General features: G+C 41.4%; 2 protein-coding genes and 1 long non-coding RNA gene across 3 annotated transcripts; 1 reads left to right on the plus strand and 2 right to left on the minus strand.

The window, feature by feature from the left end:
• Nucleotides 1-3,235: 3,235 nt before the first annotated feature.
• On the minus strand, nucleotides 3,236-8,987 carry LOC130736145 (uncharacterized). The gene is made up of 5 exons (XM_057587991.1): nucleotides 8,776-8,987; nucleotides 8,532-8,665; nucleotides 4,284-4,700; nucleotides 4,071-4,212; nucleotides 3,236-3,977 (listed from the first exon to the last, which is right to left on the minus strand). The coding sequence occupies exons 1-5, from the start codon at nucleotides 8,985-8,987 to the stop codon at nucleotides 3,236-3,238; spliced, it is 1,647 nt and encodes a 548-aa protein (XP_057443974.1).
• Nucleotides 8,988-9,838: 851 nt separating this feature from the next.
• On the plus strand, nucleotides 9,839-10,536 carry LOC130736146 (agamous-like MADS-box protein AGL62). The gene is made up of 2 exons (XM_057587992.1): nucleotides 9,839-10,398; nucleotides 10,497-10,536. The coding sequence occupies exons 1-2, from the start codon at nucleotides 9,839-9,841 to the stop codon at nucleotides 10,534-10,536; spliced, it is 600 nt and encodes a 199-aa protein (XP_057443975.1).
• A 117-nt stretch (nucleotides 10,537-10,653) lies between these two features.
• On the minus strand, nucleotides 10,654-13,911 carry LOC130737707 (uncharacterized). Its single transcript, XR_009018885.1, has 3 exons — nucleotides 13,632-13,911; nucleotides 12,729-12,806; nucleotides 10,654-11,155 (listed from the first exon to the last, which is right to left on the minus strand). It is a non-coding gene; the product is annotated as an uncharacterized LOC130737707 (long non-coding RNA).
• Between the last annotated feature and the right edge of the window lie 9,727 nt (nucleotides 13,912-23,638).

Genomic DNA, 23,638 nt, shown 5'->3' on the forward strand with positions numbered 1-23,638 from the left:
GCGCAAGATTTCAAGCTCCAAGTTCCGGGCAGCGATGTTCTAATCCTTTACAGCCAGAGCTTCATCCTTGGCGGCGATTTCCTACAGCGTCTCTTGTTTCAGCTCCTCCAGCACCCTCTCAAGTTTAAGAATTTGATTGTCCCTGAACTCCAAGCTGAATTTGGCCCGGTTAGTCTCTTCGTGGGATGTCTTCTGGGTCACTAGTTGGGCCTCCAACGCCTCGCACTTCTCGCTGTACGTAGCGTTGGCGGACCGAAGACGACCCACATCCTGCCGCAAGTTTTCAGCGTCTTTGGCGGCAGAGTGGTAGCGGCGGAAGGCGTTCCTGAAGATGCTCTCGGCGTGCAAAAAGCTCGCCATGGCTTCCTCGGCCACATGATCCAAACCTTTATGCAGCATTTCCTCCTCTTGCCTCTCAGAATTAATGTGCGAAAGAAGAAAGGCGATCGAGCACTCATGATATCCCAAGGTGAGGGGCGGCCGATGGAAGAACTTTTCTCTAGGGTGAAATCTTGCTGAGGAACACAATAAGGGAGGTCGGTGAAATGTTAGTCAGGTCCTGACGGTTACGGTTGACTTGCATGAGTTTTTTTGGCTTTGGTTGTCAAGCTGGGAGCTGCTCGGTCGGGTCGAGGTCCTTGGCGGGATATCAACCTCGCCATGCAAGGATTTGGTCCCCGACACTGGCCGGGCCACCGCCCCCGCCCATTGTGTATCTTTGACGTCAACCTCGGACGTTGATACAGGGCGGAGGTCAGGTCCTCGGCCCGGGGCAGTGGGGGCTCTTGGCAGAACTTTCTTTTTGAGGGGCGAATGGCGGGTGCCGGTCTCAGGTTCTTGGCGGAAGAGTCTCTTTTTGTTGCCCTCCATGTTGAACAGGGGAGGGAACTGAGCAATTTTCTTCTTCGTCAATGCCTTCAGGATAATCATCAGACACTCAGATCTTAAAGTATCTTCGAGCGAAGTGGGTTTTGGCGTTAGATCAAAAGGGATTAAAACATTTGCGGCCGGCCCTGGCCTTCAGTGCTACCCAGCCGCGTGACTGCAAAGACTTGGCGTCCATATCATAGAGGTAGTAAAAATGGGTTGTTGACGGTTCACGATGAACAGCGTCGCAAAGGATTTCAAAACACCGTATAAATGCCCAGGCATTGGGGTGCAATTGGCAGGGGGATGCGTTGATATCCCGCAGTACCGAACAAACAAAGGGACAAAAGGGGAGTTTTATTCCCAGATCAGTGAACAAGTACTCATACACGTAGAAAAATTGGAAGTTGTGTACGTTGCCGGCTTTACGACGGTACCAAGGGCGCTCGACTGCTTTACAACCCCTGTAAGCAAGGATGTTGTCCAGGGGTCTTTCGTGGCAAAAACCTCCGACTTCCGAAGAAAGGTCCGAGATTGAGTCGCGGGTCTCATAATCAGAAGGCTGATTGATGGCCTCTAGCAAGGGCGCAGACTGAATAGGATGGGGAAGGGACTGGAAAGTCCTAAGGCGAAAGGCCGTAACTTTCGACTGGTCAAGAGGGGTCTCGCCGGGAGGGGGAGGCCTGATTGACATTATGGATGCCTGGTCGCGACATGGGGGAACAGGTGGAGCGGACTTGCGAGAAGAGTTCCTGGTTCAGTGTTTGGGTGGCATAGTGGAGGAGTTGTCAAAAGGGTGAAGAATGAGGTGCTGAAAGCGGCGGCTTGCAGAGGGATCTCTAGGGGGCGGTCAGGAGAAAGAAGAGTGAAAGTATCGAAAGTGGCAAGTGATGGAGAATAGGAGTTCTTATAGGCAAGGGACTGATGGTGGCACAAGTCGCGTGTAGGATTTGAGCGGCCGCTTTATTGCGTGTAGAAGATGGTGAGTTGCGCCCCATAATGATAGAAGGGAATGATTGCCTTGAAAAAACAAACGACGCAACCTTGGGAGGCGTTGTAAGCGTGGGGTTGGTTCAAATTCTACCCTCTATGACGAGAGGTGACGTTTCAAAAGTGGTAGTTGAGGTTTCAAAGATATGCTGACTTTTCCACTTCGCTGACATGTCGACGCACTAGGCGACTGAAATTCTGGTTCTCTCACAGGACAATTGTCCTACACGATGCTGGGACAATAGGTTCGAGAATTGACTAACAGTAACAGCAATAAACAAAAACACAAGTAAACAAGACACAAGAATTGGTAACCCAGTTCAGTGAAAAACTTCACCTACGATGGAGGGTTTTCACCCAAAGAAAGGTAATCCACTATCTCAAGATTCAGGAATTACAGACACTCATGAACACAACAGTTCATAGTTCACTTCCTAATCTACCCAGTGTATTTATTCTTAGAACCTCAACCTAAGTATGAGAGCTCCTCTCACTATCTCTCAATCACTGCCATAGTGATTGGTAACAAACAATCAACAACGACAATCCTAAAACACTCGATCTCTCTATTAGCTTCTGTGGTCTTCAAGCTTTAGGTCTTTGTTCTTTTATAGTCTTCAGCAGCGGTGGCTTGGGCAATAGGGTTTGCTTTGCTGAAGTAATAGATAGCAGCAACAAATCAAAACTGAATCTCCAAGATATTGTTGCAAAATTCAAACATGAAGATAGAAACTCAATCTTTTATCAAAGATTGTTTCAACAAATAACAACCAACAAATCAAACCCTTCCTGTACAACTATTTGTTCCTCAAGTAACTATAAAAATATAACTTCATAAAATCTACAAGGGCCCACAATAAACGTTCCAAGCATAGGACTGATGTCCTAGCAACACAAAGGCAGATGCCACGGCATCAGCTTCGACATCCGGTTGTTTTTGACAAAATGCTAGACAACAAAGTAACAACAATCTCCCCCTTTTTCAAATTTTGTCTAAAACAATTTACAGAACAGAGAGAGTAAACAAAGAGAACCAAACCTCCCCCTTAGTAGCAGACTCCCCCTCAAATGATGCATCAACCAACACACTCCATAAAGCACAGTTGGAACAAAGAACATGATAGCAGAAATGTACTAACTATCAACCAGTGCTAAACAACACACTAGAAGCAATGTGAACAAAATCTAAGCACCAAACAAAACAACCAGTCAATTACTTGCCTCTGTCTTGAACTTGTCTTCAAATTATTACAGACCAAAGCCATCAACACAACAAAACACATAGTTTGCACAGCTACACAGATCTACTCCCCCTTTTTAGCATAAATTTGGCAAAGGGTACACAAACTACAACCAAAAGAAAAACAAGAACCACAAACTAATCATCAGAACTGGAGTCGTCTTCCGTGTCTTCTATATGTTCTTCAGATTCTCCCTCTTCTTCAGTGCTGGCATCCTGAGGAGCAGCAGCACCACCACTTGGCTCACCCTCTTGACCTTCTTCCTCTTGAAGCTTGAGAAGTAAAGCATCAACCTTTAGCTTCCTTGCAGTGCTGATCCTAATAGTCTCCTGTAGAGCCTTAGAAACATCCATTAATTCAGCAATAATAACCTTAGTGCTAGATTCACTCACAAAAGCAGGGGCAGAAGTCTTGCTAAATGGCACAGCAATGTCTATGACATGTGGCTCCATAAACAGTCGTTGATCCAGGGTAATAGGAACACCCTTTGGCAAAGGAACCTCATCAGCCCTGATGCTCTGACGATGCAGCTTCACAGCACAAGTGTTAGCATGCTTCAAGGTCTGTTCAAACACAAAGGACCCAAAATCAAAAGCAGTAGAAGTGCCAATCTTGTAGATCCATCTGACAAGAGCAGTAGAAACTCCAGAAGTATGTTGGGTAGGAACCCAGTTCACAGCTCCAATCCTGTTAAGGATGGCATACTTCACACCCAGTGCTCCTGTAGACAGCAACTTCTTGATGGGCCACTTCTTGACTTGGCCAGCAGTAATCTCCTTGGCAATCACATCCAAGGACAACTCCTCATCAACAAACTCAACAGCACTTCTTCCAAGTGCTTCGTTGATCACAGCAGGGGGGAATTCAACACATTTTTCCCTGACAAACACCTTTCTAAACTCAATACTTTAAGGAAGTCCCACTTCCACAGACAAATTCACCAGAAATTCTCTCACCAGTTTTTCATAACACCTTCCCACCTTGAGAATGGTCTTCATCAGTCCAGCGTTTTCAATAAGTGCAACCACTTCCTTGCACTCAAGTACATCAGAGCCAACTTCCCTTTCCTTGGCAAATCTGCGTTGGCACACATACTTCCACTTCTGAACATTACCTTCAGCATGAAAAGACACATTGTCAATAGGAACAGCAGAGACATTCTGAGGAATGCGTTTTCCTGCATACTTCTTCTTCTCAGAGGCAAGATGTCCTCGACATCCCCCTCAACATCTGACAAAGATTCCTCAGCAGCAAGTGGAACCTTCTTCTTCTTGACACTCTTGGATTTAACTTCCTGTTGCTTACCTTTGCCCTTCACGTCTTTTTTCTTAGACTTGGAAGTTGTTGGAGTGGACTTGGTCTTCTTCTTTAGAGCAAGAGATTCTTCAACATCAGGAACCCTTCTTTTTCTGTTGATCCTTGCAGCAACACTATCAGGCAGAGAAGCAGTTAACAGAACATTATCAGAGTCATCATCAGAGATGTTCTGAATAGAGGCAGGAGTCTGGCTTGATTCCTTGGACTGAGAATCATCAATGGTCACATGCACTGGTTCATCCTCTTTCGAAGGAGAAGAAGAGCCATCAGAATAAGTGGGTACACCTGAATCATATTTATTAGTTAATTTGTTAAAATTTATAAATTTTAAATTTAAATTTACTCCGTTGAAATTTCATTAGTTACTCATTACTGATATCATATTCTATCATTATCAAGTCTACCTCAAATGCATGATAGGATATAAGTCTATCATGTTCTTATCTTATCCAACCCTTATCCATCTCTATATTTATAATTAAATAAAGACTAATTTAAGAAAATAATATTAATATTATTATTAAAATTTATTAATTTAATTATTTATCACTTTCTACTAGTAAATTAAAATAAATTAATTACTTATGTATTTTAAATTTAAATAGACTTCGTAATAAATAAATTGAATTTAATTAATTTTAAAATAGATATTGACTCATTCATAAAATAAATAAATAAATAATAATAGACTAATTACTTTTTAAAATTATTAATTTTTTTAAAATTAAATTCTATCATTTCATTGTTGATATCATATCCTTTCATTATCTTGCCCACTTCCAACACATGATACATAAAATCTTATCACGTTCTTATCATTTTCTGCCATAATCCATCTCTCTACCCTATCTTGCGCTTATCATATCTGATCCCAAACATGTGTTTAAAGGGCCAAGGCATATACTTAAGCACAATGACACCAAGAAAATATGCGCTCGGAAGCACGACTTAAAGGACTTTTAACTTTCTTGCAGAGACATTGAACGTACACATCTAGCCTATAAATACAGGTTTAATCGTTCATTTAGATAAATGCTAGATTGGGAAAGCCTTGGGGCCGGCAAAATGTTTCGCTGGAAGGCTTGAGTGGACCTTAAGAGCGCTAATATGGATCAAGCTAGGTGAAGGATGGACAAGAAACATTAATGTGAAATAATGATAGACACTTAGGGACTAAGGAGGTACCTGCCTATGTGCGGGCATAGATCTTGTACGAACTCTTGGGCCAAGATATTAAAAGGCCCAAGAGTCGACTAGGGTTAGTTTAGGGTTCCAATAACCCCCTATAAAAGAGAAATTGTTTACGTTGAGAAAAGGACTTTTGATTGATATACATTAGGTGGCTAGGTTATTACAAGACCCTACCTCTGCTAGGGTTTTAGACTTGTTCCTTCCTCATTTTTCTCTATACATGAACAACAGGGGTCGTATGTGCGAGATCGAGAAATTCATTCCACGGTCGTGTGGTTTCTTAAGTGAGAATTGTGAGATGGAGACGTGTTATAGGCGCCATAGAGTTTCGCCGGAGCAAAGGTGTGTTTCTCCACCGCGTCGGTGTATAGGAGACTGGGGCCTGTTCGTTAACAGCAGGTCTTGGAGGAGCATGTTTAGCAGGAACATGTTTACAAAGATCTCGTACCTAATCCAATGCTTGCCCCAAATTAGGACGACCCAGGTCGAGCAGAACTAGATATGGGACCTCCACAGCACAAGGGAAAACCGCTGCCACCGGCGGTGACGCTAGAAGATTTTGCACGGCTTTGCACCAACATTGACGTGATCCGCGTCACACAAGCATCTACAGGCTCAGCTGGATTTCCTCTGTCCTGAACACGACCACTGTCAGATGGCTTGCATTAGACGAAAACTGTGGTGAAACTCAAGTCATTCTCCGTTCAAGAAATCAATATTTAATGCATGGCTGAATTTCAAATTACTTGTTGCTGTCAAAATAAAATTTAAATTAGTTACTAGTGTTATAGACAAAAAAAAACTGTAAAAATACTTATATATGACAATTTTTTTCTTTTTAACACCTTAAATCCACTCACACTCAGAAAAATAGAAAAAAAAGAAAAGAAAACGATATAAATAAGACATATGATTAATGATGTGTTAGAAAATGAAAAAAAAAATACAAGAACAAAGTAAGTGGAAATAGAACAAAAGTGTAGAAAAAAAAGTAGGTCCAGTTTTAAAAACATTTATATTCACACTCAATTACACTTTGAGTATACTTTTACTTACTTTTTATTGAAAATTAATATGTTGATTTTATTATTCGTATTTAGATATTAATTTCTCAATGGTGATGGTCGCATTCCTACTGAAGATGATTCAGTTGAGCCTGCTAAAGCTTATTCTGCTGTTGAATCATATCTATGTTCTCCTGCATCGACCGCTAATCATCGGGGGGTAACAAAGACCAGAGGAGGCAAAACGTTGTCAATCAAAACACCACCTATGCTCTCAACCTCCTCGCTCTTGTCACCTCCAGGAGCGCGACCTCCAATGGTTATTCTCCCTCCGCCAACGTTTCGATACACACATCCACCTTTTCTGCCCAGTACTCTTCCGCTTCCCACTACTACTCTTTCACCTCTACCATTTCCAGGGCTACGTCCACCATTCCAGCTTGGACCTCATCGTCCATCTCTCACGCCACCATTACGAGTCTTCATCAATTTGAACTAACAATAACTACAAGACCTGGGAAAAGTTTATCATATACCCATAGACGACATCAATGCTCACATCGAGTAAAATAATGAAGCAAACCAAGTCGGAACCCTAGCAGAAGTAGGAATGTCTAAAGACCTAGCCGTTTTTGTATAATAATTAAGTGAGCATGCCAATTACAAATGAACATTTTCCTCTTATAGAGGAAAAGTCTAAAACCCTAAATATGATTCCAAATGGGACTCTTCGGCCTCATAGAATAACGATCCAAGATTCATTACATACTGTTTACCATAATTGGCCGACCATAATAGTGTAAAATCCCTAAAACAAGGAACCAACTCGCCATCTGCATGAGTGGCTTGCCATGAGCGAAGGCTTTAGAGTGGACGCTTCCTTTGCCCTAACACAACTCCCTAGTTATATCTTGATCACCGAAGGCTGACCCATAGGTTAAATTTCTGGGATCCTTGCTCGCCTCAACCATAAACCATTTTGAGAGCGATCGCCTTCTAAGGTGAGCCTAGGAAGTCCCTAATAAGTCCAAATTAAATTAATCTTTCAAACACTACATATACATATGTAGAAATATCAAGATATCTAATCCCAAAATGCAGGTCATGTTATTGATGAATTATTGCCAGAATAAACAGAAAATGAATTCAAGCTTAAGCATTGGGGTATTTTTTTTTTGTTATGAACCGTCGCGCAGGATCTGGTCATTGGTCAGGACGTAGAAGAATTCTTCTTGCGACCCAATTTGTAGAAAAGAAGCCTGCTCGTCCTTGACAGAGCTTCTTCTAATTTACGATTCCTTTAGGAAATACTTGCTTGATTTTATTCAATACTGAAATACCTATTTATAATAAGGGTTGAGTACAAGAAAATAGGAAACTAGGAAACTCGAAAACTAAGAAACAAATCCTAAGGTCTTATAAAATAAGATAGAATCAAATCCTAACTTATAAAGATATAACAATAAAATAGAATTATCCTAAATATCCTAAATAAACCTAACAATTAAAATATGCTTATTGATAAAAATAAAACAAATCATATCAGCATCAATTCAAATATGCATCTATATCATCACACCCCTCCTCAACATTGACCTTGTCCTCAAGGTCAAATTGTAAGATCGTTCTTCGGGTCGTTGTCATCATCGGGAACCTCAATCAAAAATAGCCTTTTACACTCGTGCCTAGTTGAATATGATTCATCACAGTTGTAACACATCCCTTTTTCCCTCCTTTCCGCCATTTCAGCTCGTGTTAACCTTTTAAAAAAAGGTGTTGAAGATCCCCCTCTGTTGTTTCCACTTGCTGGCTTGGAGATTTGTCCACTTCCTTGTCAATCTGGTTTTTGTCAATCAGGCAATCAAATGGCCATTCCTCACAGTCAATGGTGGAAGAGTTCTGTGTGATACCTTTTGTTTACATTCTAATGCTCGAGCCAGGTTCATGGCAGCACCGAGATTTTTGGGTTGTTGCATCTCGATATCAATTATGAGTTCTTCTGTTAACCCAGTAGTGAACATGTCCACTTTATGAGGGTATTTCAGGTCAGAATTCCTAGCCAGCAACGATTGGAATAGACTAGACATTGGGATTCCTCAACAAATCCTGTTTGTTTTAGGTTCGAGAGTTCCCCTAAGGAATTGTTACTCAAGGGTGGCCCGAACCTTACATGACAACCTTCCTTAAAACGGTTCCAGTCCAATTCTTCTCCTTCCTGGTCAATATGATCAAACCATAATTGAGCCTCGCCCAAGAGATGGAAAGCCGCTAGTCCCACGTAGTCTTCTTCAGCAGTTCTCTGGCTATGGAAGAATCGCTCACAGCGTTCCAGCCAACCCAAAGGATCGACGCTGCCGTCATAAACTAGAAACTCCATCTTAGAATATCACGGCGCCATGGATTTTCCTGCGCCGTCACGTACACCGGTGCTGCTGTCACGTACGTCGGTGCTGCTGCCGTCACGTACGCCAGTGCTGCTGCCGTCTGCGCTGGATCCCAGGGATTTCTTCTCAAAGTCCCGAACGACGACGAAGAGTTCCGCCATATGTTCTTCTAGAGCTTGCTGCCTGGCAGCCATTTGTTCCATGAAAGCGTTCAGCTTTACTGTCAAATCCACGTCCCCCATGACAACCGACATTGGGGTCTTTGTTAATCCAATCAGTATATGATAAATATTTCCAACCAAAAAGTTATATAAGTTGGTACTTGCTATAACAGGAAAAATCATGGTTCATTGGTGGACTAGTTTTAACATGGTCCACCGTTAATATTTACAATTAATCTTGCTTAATTTCTAGAAACAGATGAAGAGGCGTAAGTTGTCAATTGATATTTTTTAAAACAAATAAAAAATAAATATTGTTGCATAAGTAGAGACACCTTGTGAACAGTTGTCCCGAAAGAAAAATTTACTCAAAATATGCTCTGGATTTTTTTTTCATAAACTTATCTTACTAATAAAATATTTATCTTTACAAAAAATCTGAGTCATATTGCAAACAGCTGTCTGTAATGCAGCATTGATTCAAAATTAATTTTATACTATATGAGCCATGCGAATGAGGATTGCAAAAAATTTCAATCCAGATACATGTCAATACAACATTAATCTATGCATAAAAAATTGCCTATAAAAAGAGAAATTTTTACGTGATTTCGAAATGTGTCTGCAACTTATCCTCTACACTCTTATCCCTCCATTTCTCTTTATTTCGTTCTTCAATAGCCATGTCCACCTCAGGAAAGAAAAGTTGGGGGCGTAAAAAGATTGACATCAAGAAAGTGACGAATCAGAAACATTTGCAGGTTACTTTCTCGAAGCGCCGCACTGGGATCTTCAAGAAAGCAAGCGAGCTCTCCACGCTTTCTGATGCAGAGATGGCTCTCATCGTCATCTCGCCGGGCCAGAAGGTGTTTTCATTCGGCCATCCGAATGTTGAGACTGTCATTGAGAAGTACCTCTTGGAGGTCCCGACTCAACCGGCTGACAACATGCAATACGTCAATGCTCAGAGTAGCGCTGACGTGCTTGGGCTCAATGCAAAAATATTTCTATTTAACAACCAAATTGATGCTGAGAAGAAGCACATCAAGGAGCTAGATCGTCAGATCAAGGCAGTTCAAGCTCAATTTTGGGGGGCCTCTCTGATTAAAGAGATGGACAAGTCTCAACTTGAGCAGTTCAAGGGGGCCTTGGATGAGGTCAAGAAGCGAGTCACTCGCTATTGTGACATGCTCCCTATGCAAGGTGATGTTGATGCTAGTGATGCCCCTACCAACCCACCAATGTATCAACATTTTTCTGCTGGACCCTCGAACGCCATGATCCCTCTCCACCACCCACCACCAACACCTCCTCAGGTGTTTTCACCACTGAATTTTCAAGGCCCAATGATGCAGACTCAAACCTTTTTTGGTGGCCTTAACAACTGTAACACCCCGATTTCCGGGTGTCACTTTAGTAACCAAAAATCAAATAAAGCGGAAAAGCAGGTATTTTTTTTTCGTTTTCTTTTTAAATAAAAAGACTTGTCGAAATAAAGGCTCAACCCAATCGCGATTAACAACGACTAACATACGATATAAGTACAGCCCTCGCTGCAACTAAAAACATCGTCACGAGTGCCCTCAAGTGACGGAAAGTAACATCAAGTAACTGAAAGTGGTGCCCGAAGGCAACAAGTGCGACCCATAGCCAGAGTCATAAGTTTTATAAATACAGTCCTCCAAGAAAGTAAGTCAGCCCAAAACGGCCTCCAAAGGACCTCCTACGTCCGACAAACTCCCTGTGATCCTCATGGAAGAGAACCACACAAAAAGCTAATAGTCGGGGACCTACCCTGCCCCAAAATAAGAAATGAAAATCAGAGCTATGACACTAACACCCAACCTTAGTAGGCTCTAAACACTCATACCCTATACTTCCATCATCGGCCCTCATCTGGTCCTGCATTCAGTTCGGGTCCTCGTCGAAACTTCAGTAATGGTAATTACGCTCCTGGTCCTCCCCGAGTGACGAATCATCACGAACCAGCTGTCGAACGTCTGGCAGCAGGCCGACCGCCCAAACACAGACATACAAACAAAGCCAAGGCGCTAGGGTCAACTTACAGTATACAATAAATATACAACCAACATTTGAAGAATAAGGGGGTATATATATATATATATATATATATGTTGTATATATATATACGTATAACTTATGTATTGCCTACCCTAAGGTATATACATAGCATATTTATCAACATCAAATCATCAAGATATATAACGATGTCTATCGACATCAAATCACAAATGACATTTGGATCTTCAACACATCAACAAATACAGTTAGGTGCATGGCGCGCCAATGCAATGTCATGCTCAAAAGATGATCCGGATAAAATGTCACCATCTCGATGGATGGGACGAGCCAAGCATCTCGCTCCGCTAAAGCATCTCGCTTTTATGAAGCATCTCGCTCCTGTGAAGCAGCACGCTCCTGTGAAGCATCTCGCTCCAATGAAGCATCTCGCTCCGATGAAGTCCGATCTGAGATCGTCCTTCGGAAAGCAGCACACTTTCCAAGAAATGTATGCATGAATGCAATATGGTTAGTCAAACAACGAATCTTCCTCACCAAGGTACGCGTGTCTAGCTAGAGAACATTGTCTCTACAATACCCTAAGGTAAACAAAGAAGTGCTAGTCACACTTGGTAACTTTCCTAGCCACTTTGGCTCACCGTCTCGATGGCCAATCAAACTGCTCCACGAGCAAAATAATGCATCTCGCACTCAGTGACCTTTCAAGTTACCCTGGCTCACCATCTCGATGGCCAAACGACTGATCAACGATTAAAGAGAATGCTGCTCGCATTCTGTGACTTCTCGTCACAACAACTCATCCTCTTGAAGACTGAACCAAATGCTCAAGGAGCAAGGAGTGTCATCCGCACTCAGTGACTGTCCCAGTCACAACGCTAGGATCGCCGACACTTCCCGTTTTCAAACTTATTTCAGATCCTAAGTCTTTTCCAAGAAATTGTTATTACTATTTGAATATGTTCTACCTTTGGTTAATGCATTATGAATTTCATTTATGAAGTCAAGTTTCGTTTCTCTTTTGTTCCAAAACTCTATAAGTAAAAAGATCCCAATAAACCCAAGTAATTCCCCAGGAAGGTCTCGATCCTAAAATGACTATGGCTTAGACCTCCGGTCAAAGCCTGCCTAACATTTCCCAAACCTCATCATTAGCATGGCATAACATCACGTTTTCCCACACTCCGAAATCATATAATCATGTACTATCTCAAGTCAGTACAATTCAATAGAGCATATGCAGGACATCGTAAACTCAACATAAATTTTGGCATATAGCTCAGTTCAATAACAATATCAATATAACAATAATTCAGTGCGGAAATCATAAGACGGAAACCAGTAAACGGCCGAAGCCTCTCAGAAAACGGAGACACACGTCTCATATAAGTTTACTCGGTCGAAGCCTCCAGAAAACATTTTCCAGTTCAAAGCGATAAACAACATTCAATGCAATCTTCAATATCAAGCAGTATTCAAGTCGAAGATAACGACGCCTACATTACAAATAGCTATTAAGTAAGTTGCCCTAACCTCGAGTTGTTCCAGTCTCGCGGTGCAGGTCTCCCTCACAAGCTTGTTCAGTCAACCCCAAAGTTTCCACAATTGAACCTTTGAGCAAACAAAGCAATAATGAATCAAAACAAGTCGATACAGTCGAAACAATCCTAACTAATGTTCGACAAAGCTCAAGAAGCTTCAGAGTACAACATTTAGGCACGAATGGAAGGCTTTCCCCGAATGGATGAGTTTTGACTCGATTCAAGTTTTGTACAAAAACACTTTATTCGCTAAAACGTCCATAACTCGAGCTACAGAACTCAGAATGACACGAAACCGACACCAAAATTTCGACAATTGAAAGGGCTACACTATAACTCAGGTCATACATACCAAAAAATTATTTTTGGACACGGTACAATAGCAAATAAGTTTCGGCCACTAACAAAATAGGGTTTCCCGAACTTTTTCTTCGATCTAATTTAATTCCTAGGTATTCTTAGGCGATATCTAAGTCAGGGAAACTCTCAGAAAAATTATCGGGTCGAAAACTAACACAGGGGTATTTTGGTCAGTGTTTTTAGCCTGAAAACTCAAAGTCGGAATTTTGAGAAATAAATTTGATGAGTGTGTTCCTAACGACATTTATAACAACTAATCCCACTGACACTAAGCTCAGTCGAGAGTTTTTAATCCAAAGAACGAAGCTTTGGTCAGAAAATGGGTATTTTCACAGAGTTGAAGCTCCGCGACGATTCGGCGAGATTCAGCAGAAAACAACCGGATATTCATGCTCTTGGGCATGTAGGCAATAAGTTTAGACACTGAAATCAAGTTATTTGGACAGTTTTACAAAAAGCTCAAAACTTTGAGCACAGAAAGACATAGAGAAAAGCGACAGAATTTACGATCAGAAGTAAGGAATAGCATTTATACCTCGAGGTCTACGCGTAGCAACTGGCCGCACGACGATCGGTCAAGAAACGAGAAAACGGTGCGGTAACTCCTTCTCCTTCAAGCTCCACGGCCAAGTACAGAAATTTCAAGGAAAATGAATGAAAAAAGTGTTGGTGATGGTTAGATGATGAAGCATGGTGTGCGTGGATGGTGGTTATGTTTGGAAGAAGGAGTTGATACTGGTCTGGAGAAGAATTGGAACAAGAGAGGGATAGAAATGATGGATAAAAGAAAACTGAAGTAAGAGAGCTAGTGAGAGAACCCGTGGGTCTGTAATAAAAAGAGAGAGTTTGAGACTAGCTTGAATAATATATATACATTTTTATATATTATATGAAAGTTGCCTTTGGAACACATACTGTATGTGTTGTTCGTGGCTTCTTCCAAGCGGACGTGCCAATATGTTGGTGGTGGGACAATGGTTAAAGGATAAATAATGGGTGTGAGTTAATTTGAGTAGTGTAAGATTTACCTCATAGAATTAAGAGAAAAATATAAAGATGATATATTATCATACCAAAAATTATGACAAGCTCTATTAAACCATAAAATACAAATTTGAATCACTTTGAGCAAATTAAAATGATCCATGAACAAAGAAATGAGTAAAAACTGAGTTAAAGAATACTTGTAAGACGATTAGAACAAATATGAAGTTTTCATATTATGCATCAGAGTTAAGTATCTCTCAATAAAATGTCGATACTTGTTCCAGGTTCATTTACGTGAGAAAATGGCTTGAAGGTAGTATGGATCGGAATATGCCGCAAAACTACTTTTTGCGTTTGACGTCGGATGAAGAAACTTCCTTCTGAAGAAAGGTTGGAAACGTCGAAAGAAATCTGGCAACGCGGATGGAAACTTCGTTTGAAGCTTTGAATAGAAAAAGTCTCCATCGACAGTTTATTTTAAGGTTCTTGAGCTATCAGAGATTCAGTTTCGGCAAACTTCCGAGAATTAGATTCGGACGTCCGTACATTCCAGGGTTTCGTATTGAAACGCTTGTCATGGAAAGGATTAAGATAAATTCTAACATTTCTCTAAAGATTGTTTTTGGAATTAGTTTCTATAGTGCTCTTAAGGGTAAATTAATCGTTTCCTAACGCTCTTGCCCTAGGCGTAAGCGAATAAGACTCGCGCTATAACTTATATCGACTTTAATACTATTCTTAGTCTTTTCCTGAACTTTCTCCTTCATAAATTTATTCCATCAGTAAACACTTGTTCAGGTTTCCTTCACGATACATCGAAACTTAATCGTGGTTAGGAATTTAATTAATTAATTCTATAACTGAAATTTTGGGTCTCACAACAACAAGGGAGAACATGGAGGACCACCCCCTGGTTTCTACTAATATCATCCCATGATGATGAAGATGATGCCCAATTTTTTTTCATGTTCAAGTTTTTTCAATAATCATAGAACACAGGCGTAACTAGTTTCATGTACGTGATATAGTTAGGACTGTTTAGGATTTGAAATTTAATTATCGCTTCATAAGTTGTTTTGAAATTTGTTCCCCTTCTATTACCTATCTATTATGTAGTTGGGAACTATTGTGGTGTAGTTTTATATATGCATTATTCAAGTAAAGGGCTTCATACTAGAAAAAAAATTGTGTTTTCTTTATGTCTTTTCTCTCCAAAATAGCCCCTTATTCCTTCATCTGGTGGAACGCATTTGAAATTTTCAAGTGAAATTGGCCAAAAATATAGATATGTGTTAAAATCAATCAAATGTTGTAATATTATTTATGCTGAACATTTCCCACGATGTTGTCCCAAAGAGTCAAAACTTTTATGAGAATTTTCGGCTATGTATATGCCATATTATGTATGTAATTTAGATTAATGGTGAAGATTTTGTTTGAAGATTAGTAAAAACTATGACATAAATCATACTAAAGTATATACGATGATAATTTGCACTTACACCATTGTCTATCGAACAGTACTGCTCAGGAGTACCGCTTTATCATCTTATATACTTTAGTATGATTTATGTCATAGTATTAATTCAGAACACTCTTAATTTATATATAAGGAAGAGGCTACGTATAATAAGGACATATTCTTGCGTAATGTCAAATTTTATGGATTAACAGTGTAAAAAAATTAAAAGAGAAAACCAGGGCTTTCTGCTAGGTTTTGAGCGTTGGAAGGTTCCATTGCCGCTCAAGACCTCTCATAATTTTAATGACGCCATCTTTGATACATTGTCGATTTTTTCTGTTAACCCCCAGTAAAGACCGGTACGATTCAATTAAACATTTTGTTCATTTGGAGTTCTTCGTTGTGTAACAAATAAGGTCCTCTTCACAATCGCCTCTATTTAAGGCGTTGTTTTTTCGCGGTTCTTACGCTTTGTTTTTGTTGGGTTATTGTGTTGTATTGTGTCCTTTGTCGAGGACTTGTTTCTCGACTCCCACTGATTTCAATAAATTCTTGCTTTTGAAAAAAGAAAGTTAAAATTATTTAGTTACTCATATAAATTAAATTAATTCAAAAAAAAAATTAAAGAAAATTGAACTAAATTTTAAATTGTCAAAATATTGGTCTTGGTTATATAAACATAGACAACTTTTTCTCTTATCACTAGCTACTACTCAATTAATATTATACCATTACTTATATTAGGGTTTTTCCCACTGGGTTTTTCCTATGGAGGTTTTTATGAGACTCCTTCATTAGCTTTTCTTTTCACCAAAATAGCACAAGGGTTTATAAGGACATTGAGCTGTATTGATTTAATCTTGAGTTCTTCTTCTTTTGTCCTTTAGATAATCTACATGAGAGGATTGTTCTCATGATCTATTTATATATCAATAAAATCTTCATGTTCTCGAAAAAAAAATTATTCATTACCTCTAAAATATGTATATTGAATTATTATGAGTAAATATGGACTGATTTTCTCTTATCATCTTCTATACATACTTACAATATTTTTGTACTTCTATAATTATTTATAATTTATAAATAGAATAACTATTAAAAAATAAATAATACTACTTATAATTTTTATAAAATTAATTAATTATTTTGTTTATCACTTTCAAATATTAAATTAAATTTATTTGATTAGTGGTTTATTTTTAATTTAAATAGAATAATTAATTAAAAATAATTTAATTTTAGTTAATTTAAAAATATATACAGACTGATTTATAAAACTAAAAAATAATTGACCCATTACTCTATAGAAAAAAAGTAATTATAAATATTAAATTCTAAAAATAATATGTACTTTCATTATTATATCATATCCTATTATTATTGTGTCCACCTCCAACACATGATAAGATAAATGCTTATCTTGCTCTTATATCATATCATGCCCTTATCCATATCTTTATCATATCTTGCTCTTATCATATCCTAACTACCAAATGGGCCTTTAAGACTAACAGTAGGTCTATTTAAATAAATAGAAGGGATAATCATCAAATTAGTCCTTGTGTTTGTAAAAGAATTTAATTTTAGTCCCTCCCCGAAAAAAGTTTGGTCCCCTCACAATCGTATCTAGTTTGGTTTTATTTTCGCCATAAGGCGGAGCTCAAGCGAGGTTTTTGAGTGGTAAGCAAGTGCTAACGTAGCTTTATCCATGTCATTTTAACTCCATATATATAATTAATAATTTGATTTAATTAAAAATTAAAAAAAAATTAATTATAACTGAAACTCATATATAAATTAAGGTGCTTCAAAACAGCACACCAAAGAAAGGAATACAAGTCTTAAACCCACATCCAAATTATATTCAAGACCCACACTAGCAAAAGGATAAAATTTGAGATTGAGCATCATTAAAACCTTACTAGGAAAAGCTCATTGGGATAAAAACCTAGTGAAGGAAAAATAATACTCAAATCTCAAAGAGGCTGGACTAGGCGAGCCCCAAGGGGGCCTACGCCCAGGGGTTACTTGCCAAGTCGTGGTCGCCCAACCTGGGAATTAGGCTTCCTCTCGCAAGGCCCAGCTGGCCCATCAGAGCGGTTATGATTCGCTAGGCCCAGCTCCCCTAAATAGGGAGCGGTTACCATTTGTAAAGGACTCATGGCTCATTTGATCAATACACACTTGAGATTCAGTTATTTTCTCTCTCTAAGCAGTTACACTCTCTCTAGATTCGCTCTTAGTGCAATCTTTCTCTACTGTAGGTACTACACCCTATCTCTATGTTCAAGGCAAGAACATTTAGCGTCGTTTGTGGGGAATCGTAAATTTTCTATGTAAGATCAAGTTTTGATCAAGTAGTACAACTCTATGTTTTGATGATTACATGTTAACTATTGTGTATGAACAATTATGGTACTCTAACGCTGTTTTCTGAGTGTTTTAATGACAGGCTCTGACTCTGATCTTATTACACATAAATCAGAAGCACTATGCTCAAATAGTAACCTCCGCAACGCTTTCGCACTCACTATGTTCAATCTGAACAGTAAAATAAGCTTCAAAAGATCTGAAGATAGTAAAGCTCTGATATGGATTCAGTTCACTTGAAGTTCTGAAGACCAGAAGCTCTGAAGGTCCAGAAGCTCTGAAGACCAGAAGCTCTGAAGGTTTAGAAGCTTTGAAGGTCCAGAGGCTCTGAAGGTCCAGAAGTTCTGAAGGTCCAGAAGCTGAGAAGTGAAGATTCTGATGTCCAAGAGTAAGCTGGCTCTGAAGACCAAGTACTTCTCCTCTGAGTCCAGAAGCAGAAGGTACAAAGGTCAGAGGATCCAAGCTTCCCTCTTACTCTGATCACCAAGCTTCACAAGTTCCAACATGAAGCGTCGCTCTGATCAGAAGTCATCTAGGTTAAAGGTCAAGTCGCTATCCTAAGTACAAAAGCAACTGTACTATTCCTGACGACCTTACCTAACTTATTCAGCCACAGAAGAACTTGGAAAACCCAGATCTGCCCTCCAACGGTAGCATTCCAAGCAAACGTCTAAACCCTAATCCTTGAAGTATATAAAGAGGTTGAAGATGAAAGATGCCGCCTAAGAAACTTTGTTCAAGCTCCCACAATATTCAAATATTCTCTTAGCAATCTTTCTTCAAACTGTACTTATTGTGTTTACTTTAGCTTTTTGAGAAGAAATTCTTTGTAAACCCAAACTTTCAAACAGTTGTTTGTTTTTCCTTAAGGAGACCAAGGTTGGTCAGATCCTTGAGAAGACTAAGAGAGTGAATCTTAGTGATAGCTAAGTCATTGTATTGTTAGTCACTTTGCAGGTTGCAAGTGCAGTTGTAACAAACTCTGATTAGTGGATTGCCTTCATTCTAAGAAGGAAGAAATCACCTTAACGGGTGGACTGGATTAGCTTGAGGGATTTATCAAGTGAACCAGGATAAAATCATTGTGTGCTTTCCTAAACTCTTATCTTAGCACTTTTATCTTCGGTGTTTGAAGAGATTTGTTAAATCTCTAGTGGGAAAAGATTTAGATTGAAAACGCTATTCAAACCCCCCCCCCCTTTCTATCATTTTTAATACCTTCATTCTACTCTCGGATCACGTGGATTGATTGCACAATGACAGGAAGCTCCGATTTCTGGTGAATTCCTGGTTTTACGACGAGTTTCTAGCATTTCAGCGTCCTTTAAGCAGTTATAGATGGAGACACGTCGTCGACAACGTCGCGACTCTCTGGAACGGAGGCGCGTATCGCCTCCGTGTCGTGCTCAAGTGCAAGAATGCATAGTTCGAGCACGTCGTCCGGAGGCTCAGCAGGAGCAATTGGCTTTGTCACCACCTGCTTCTCCACCTCCACCACCTCCTCCGCCACCTTCTCCAACTCTGTCGCTTCCAACTCCGCCTCTGCCAACTCCGCCATCACCTCCCTCGCAGCAAGGATCTCCGGCACAGTCACCAGCCCCGTCGGAGAACTTGACTCCTTCGCCACAACAGATAGTTACTCAAAGAGACTAGCGGCGTATGATGCAGAACGTCGATAACATCAGTCAACGAAATGAGTATTTCCAAGAACAACTCGAGCTCTTTCGCTACGAGCAGCAAGATGAAGGCGTGCGCGAGCCCGAAGCGGTTGCTGAGTTTGAACCTTTCTCGGCAGAGGTGCAAGAAGTCGCCTTTCCAAATAACATGAAGAACCTAGTGTTGGAATCCTACAGCGGCAGAATCTATTCGAAGGATCACCTTCTATACTTCAACACAAAAATTGTGATCAGTCCAGCGTCAGATGCGGTCAAGTGCAGGATGTTTCCTTCTACCTTCAAGAGTATGGCGATGGCGTGGTGTACAACCTTTCCTCGCGGATCAATCACGAACTTCCGTGACTTCTCATCAAAATTCTTGATCCAATTCTCGGCGAGAAAAGTCAGGCTAGTAATGATTGACAATCTATACAATCTGCGTCAGTTTGAAGGAGAAACACTGAAACAGTACATGGCTCGTTACAACGCCACGTCTGTAAAGATCGAGGACTCCGAGCCGTGACCTATGCCTTGGAATTCAAGAATGGACTGTTGCCTGGCTCGCTGAACAGTAAGCTGAGTGGGAAGCCAGCCAGGTCTATGGCGGAGATACGAGCTCGAGCAAACACGTACATTCTTGACAAGGAAGATGACGCGTTCAAGCGGAGGCATGCAAAGAAGGAAGGTGACGGTGCTCGAGAGAAACAAGCGGGAAAGGAAAGGCGCAGCGAAGAAAAAGGCGAAGGAAGCAAGCACAGGGAGAAGAAGGGGAAGTCACTGGCGAAGTTGGTTAAGGAACAGCTGTACCCGCGGTGGGAGGCTTTAGATCATCGCCGGCCGTGGCAACCACATGGATCTCACCGGTGGGAGGAGGACATGGAGCTCAACACACATTTGACAGATATTCTACGAGAGGTGAAGGCCACACACATGGTTGGAGAATCCGACCAGAGGGAACCCCCACCACGCAGCGGGATCGACAAAACAAAGTGGTGTGAGGACCACCGGTCGGTGGGCCATGACACAGATGATTGCTTCACCCTATAGAGGGAGATAGAAAAGCTAATCAAATTGGGGCTGCTGAAGCAGTATAATCGAGGAGGCCGCCAACAGGGAGATCGATAGCAAGGAGACCGCGACAGGGAGACCGCCATCAAGGAGATCGCCAACAAGGGAACCGCCACACGGCAGCGAAGAAAGATCAAAAGGAAACGTTGGCGACCAGAAGGGGAGGAGCTGAAGAAACCTTCAAAAAGGAAATGGAGCCGGTGGTCGGCACCATAAACCCAATTGCAGGGGGTTCGGAGGCGGCGGTGACACTCAGGCGGCGAGAAAGCGACACATGAGAGCGGTAAGTTCTGTCAAGGAAATTCCTTTTGGCTTCCAACACTCAGACATAGTGGTGTCAACGAGAGATTTCGAGGGCATCAAGACGCATAAGGACGATCTTATTGTCGTCATGGTGAGGATCAACAGCATCAATGTCAGACGAGTACTTCTAGACCAAGGCAGCTCAGCGGACATCATCTATGGCGACGCGTTCGACAAGTTGGGGCTGACGGATCAAGACTGGACTCCCTACACATGAACCTTGGTAGGCTTCTCAGGTGAACAGGTTTCGTAAGGGGTTATCTGGACCTTGATACGATCTTTGCCGTTGATGAGAATGCGAAGGTGCAGCGAGTAAGGTACTTGGTTTTACAAGTAGTGGCCTACTATAATGTGATCATTGGCCGAAACAAATTTAACCGCCTGTGTGCGCTAATTTCCACGGCTCACCTGGCGGTCAAATACCCACTTAATAGCGGAAAAGTTGGGAGGATCACGGTCGACCAAAGGCGAGCTAGATAATGCTACAATAATTGTCTAAGCATGTACGGGCAGAATGGTGCTGCTGCTAGGCATACGTGTTATGAGGGCAAGGTTCGCCGGCCATAGCAGGATCTCCCCAGCTCAAGGAGGACGGGAAAAGATGGTCAGTTTACTGACTCCAAGGCCGAGAGCCACTAGGCGGATATCATTGCCCATTTTGAAGAGCAAAAATTCAGCAGGGGAGTTTTGGCGATTGGATCCAGGCTTACTGCTTAGCAGGAATTGCATTTGGAATGATTGTTGGACGATAATTTAGACCTTTTCGAGTGGAGCGAGAGCGACCCAACTAAGTGGGGAATACCTAAGGTCAAGCTACCAGCGCCGCAAGGACCCCTTCAAAAGGACAAAGAAACGGGGAAGGCGGTGCAGCAGGAAGTGGCAAAGGCCGCTGCTAAGGCCATAAAGGCGAGAGGAATATTCAAGGCTCCAAAGGCGGGTTGGCGACAGAAGGGTGAGTTCTAGACGTCAATAACAAGCGAGGTGGAGGATGGGCGAAGGTCAGTAACACATCTAGGCTAGGTGAAGGATTCTTGAAGACCGATGAGTGGAAGACGAGCACTTCGGGGACAAAGGACGTGGAGCTAAGAGAGTTGTTGTAGCCGGGGGCATGGGAAGGCGACGTTGGGATGCGGAGAGCAAGAAGACTTTGAAAAACAGAAAGGACGAAAAATAAAGACGCGCTTTTTTTCTCCATCTCGAGAGTTGTTTAATGAGGCGTCCATAAAAAATGTAAAAATACAAAGTTTGTATTTGCAAAACATATATATGACAGGGTATTCTCAAAAATATTTCTACGATTGACTTCACCAATCGAGAAAAACTGAATAACGGCGGTTGCACGGTGGGAAAAATTCCCTGAAAGTGGCGATTCCATTTACGACCTTTGAAGTACGAGAATCGCTCCGGAAAAGCCTGCACAGTCACCGTTATCCATTGGCGATGTGTGGGATAAGCTTCTTATCCAAAAAGCCTCCCCGGAATAAGGGTTAGCATTTCTAACTAGGCAAAGCCTTGGGGACCCCAAATGGCCATTGGGACCTGATCACCAAAACCGCGGCGGGCAAAGCCCTTGACCAAACACGCTTGGCGAGGAAACACCTTGTTTCTTTAGGAAGAAAGGTGTGATTTTAGCCTTGATTGAAATATATTGAGCAAAAAAACCGAGTTAAACCCTCACACAATTCAATATCATTAAACGTAATTCAGGAATTAAGAGGAAAAGCGTACGAAATAGCGCATGAATAACTTAACAAGCGGGATTGGCAATAAAAATAACGCATGTTCCCTTACAGAGAAGGCCCTAAGGGGGCAGCCGAACATGGATCAAATTACAAAAGAGGGTAAGTAATATTACAATTAAATGTTAGCATTATTATTAACATTTTCTTGGTCCCTAGCACTTAGGAAGTCGATATCGCCAACCCCCAGAGGATCTTCAGGACCAACCAAGTCGGTGGGGGTGATTGCCTTGAACATCCCCATTGAATGCAGGTCAAGGTCACCAAAGAGATGACAGACTTGAGCTTTGGACAGAAAGAATCCGTACTCACGCTGCATAGCAACTGCCAAAGCGGCTGCGCTCCTCAGCTTTTCCTCAAGAGCCGCAGTGTTGACCTTTGCTTGAGCTTCCATTGTCACCAAGTCAGTTTTTTCCTAGCTCCTCACGGTGGCAAGAGCTTCATTCTTCCTCGCTAATTCGCCGCGCAAGATTTCAAGCTCCAAGTTCCGGGCAGCGATGTTCTAATCCTTTACAGCCAGAGCTTCATCCTTGGCGGCAATTTCCTACAGCGTCTCTTGTTTCAGCTCCTCCAGCACCCTCTCAAGTTTAAGAATTTGATTGTCCCTGAACTCCAAGCTGAATTTGGCCCGGTTAGTCTCTTCGTGGGATGTCTTCTGGGTCACTAGTTGGGCCTCCAATGCCTCACACTTCTCGTTGTATGTAGAGTTGGCGGACCGAAGACGACCCACATCCTGCCGCAAGTTTTCAGCGTCTTTGGCGGCAGAGTGGTAGCGGCGGAAGGCGTGCCTGAAGATGCTCTCGGCGTGCAAAAAGCTCGCCATGGCTTCCTCGGCCACACGATCCAAACCTTTATGCAGCATTTCCTCCTCTTGCCTCTCAGAATAATGTGCGAAATAAGAAAGGCGATCGAGCTCTCAGGATATCCCAAGGTGAGGGGCGGCCGATGGAAGAAC

The sequence above is a fragment of the Lotus japonicus genome, chromosome 2 (assembly GCF_012489685.1).
Source record: "Lotus japonicus ecotype B-129 chromosome 2, LjGifu_v1.2".
Taxonomy (NCBI): Eukaryota; Viridiplantae; Streptophyta; class Magnoliopsida; order Fabales; family Fabaceae; genus Lotus; species Lotus japonicus.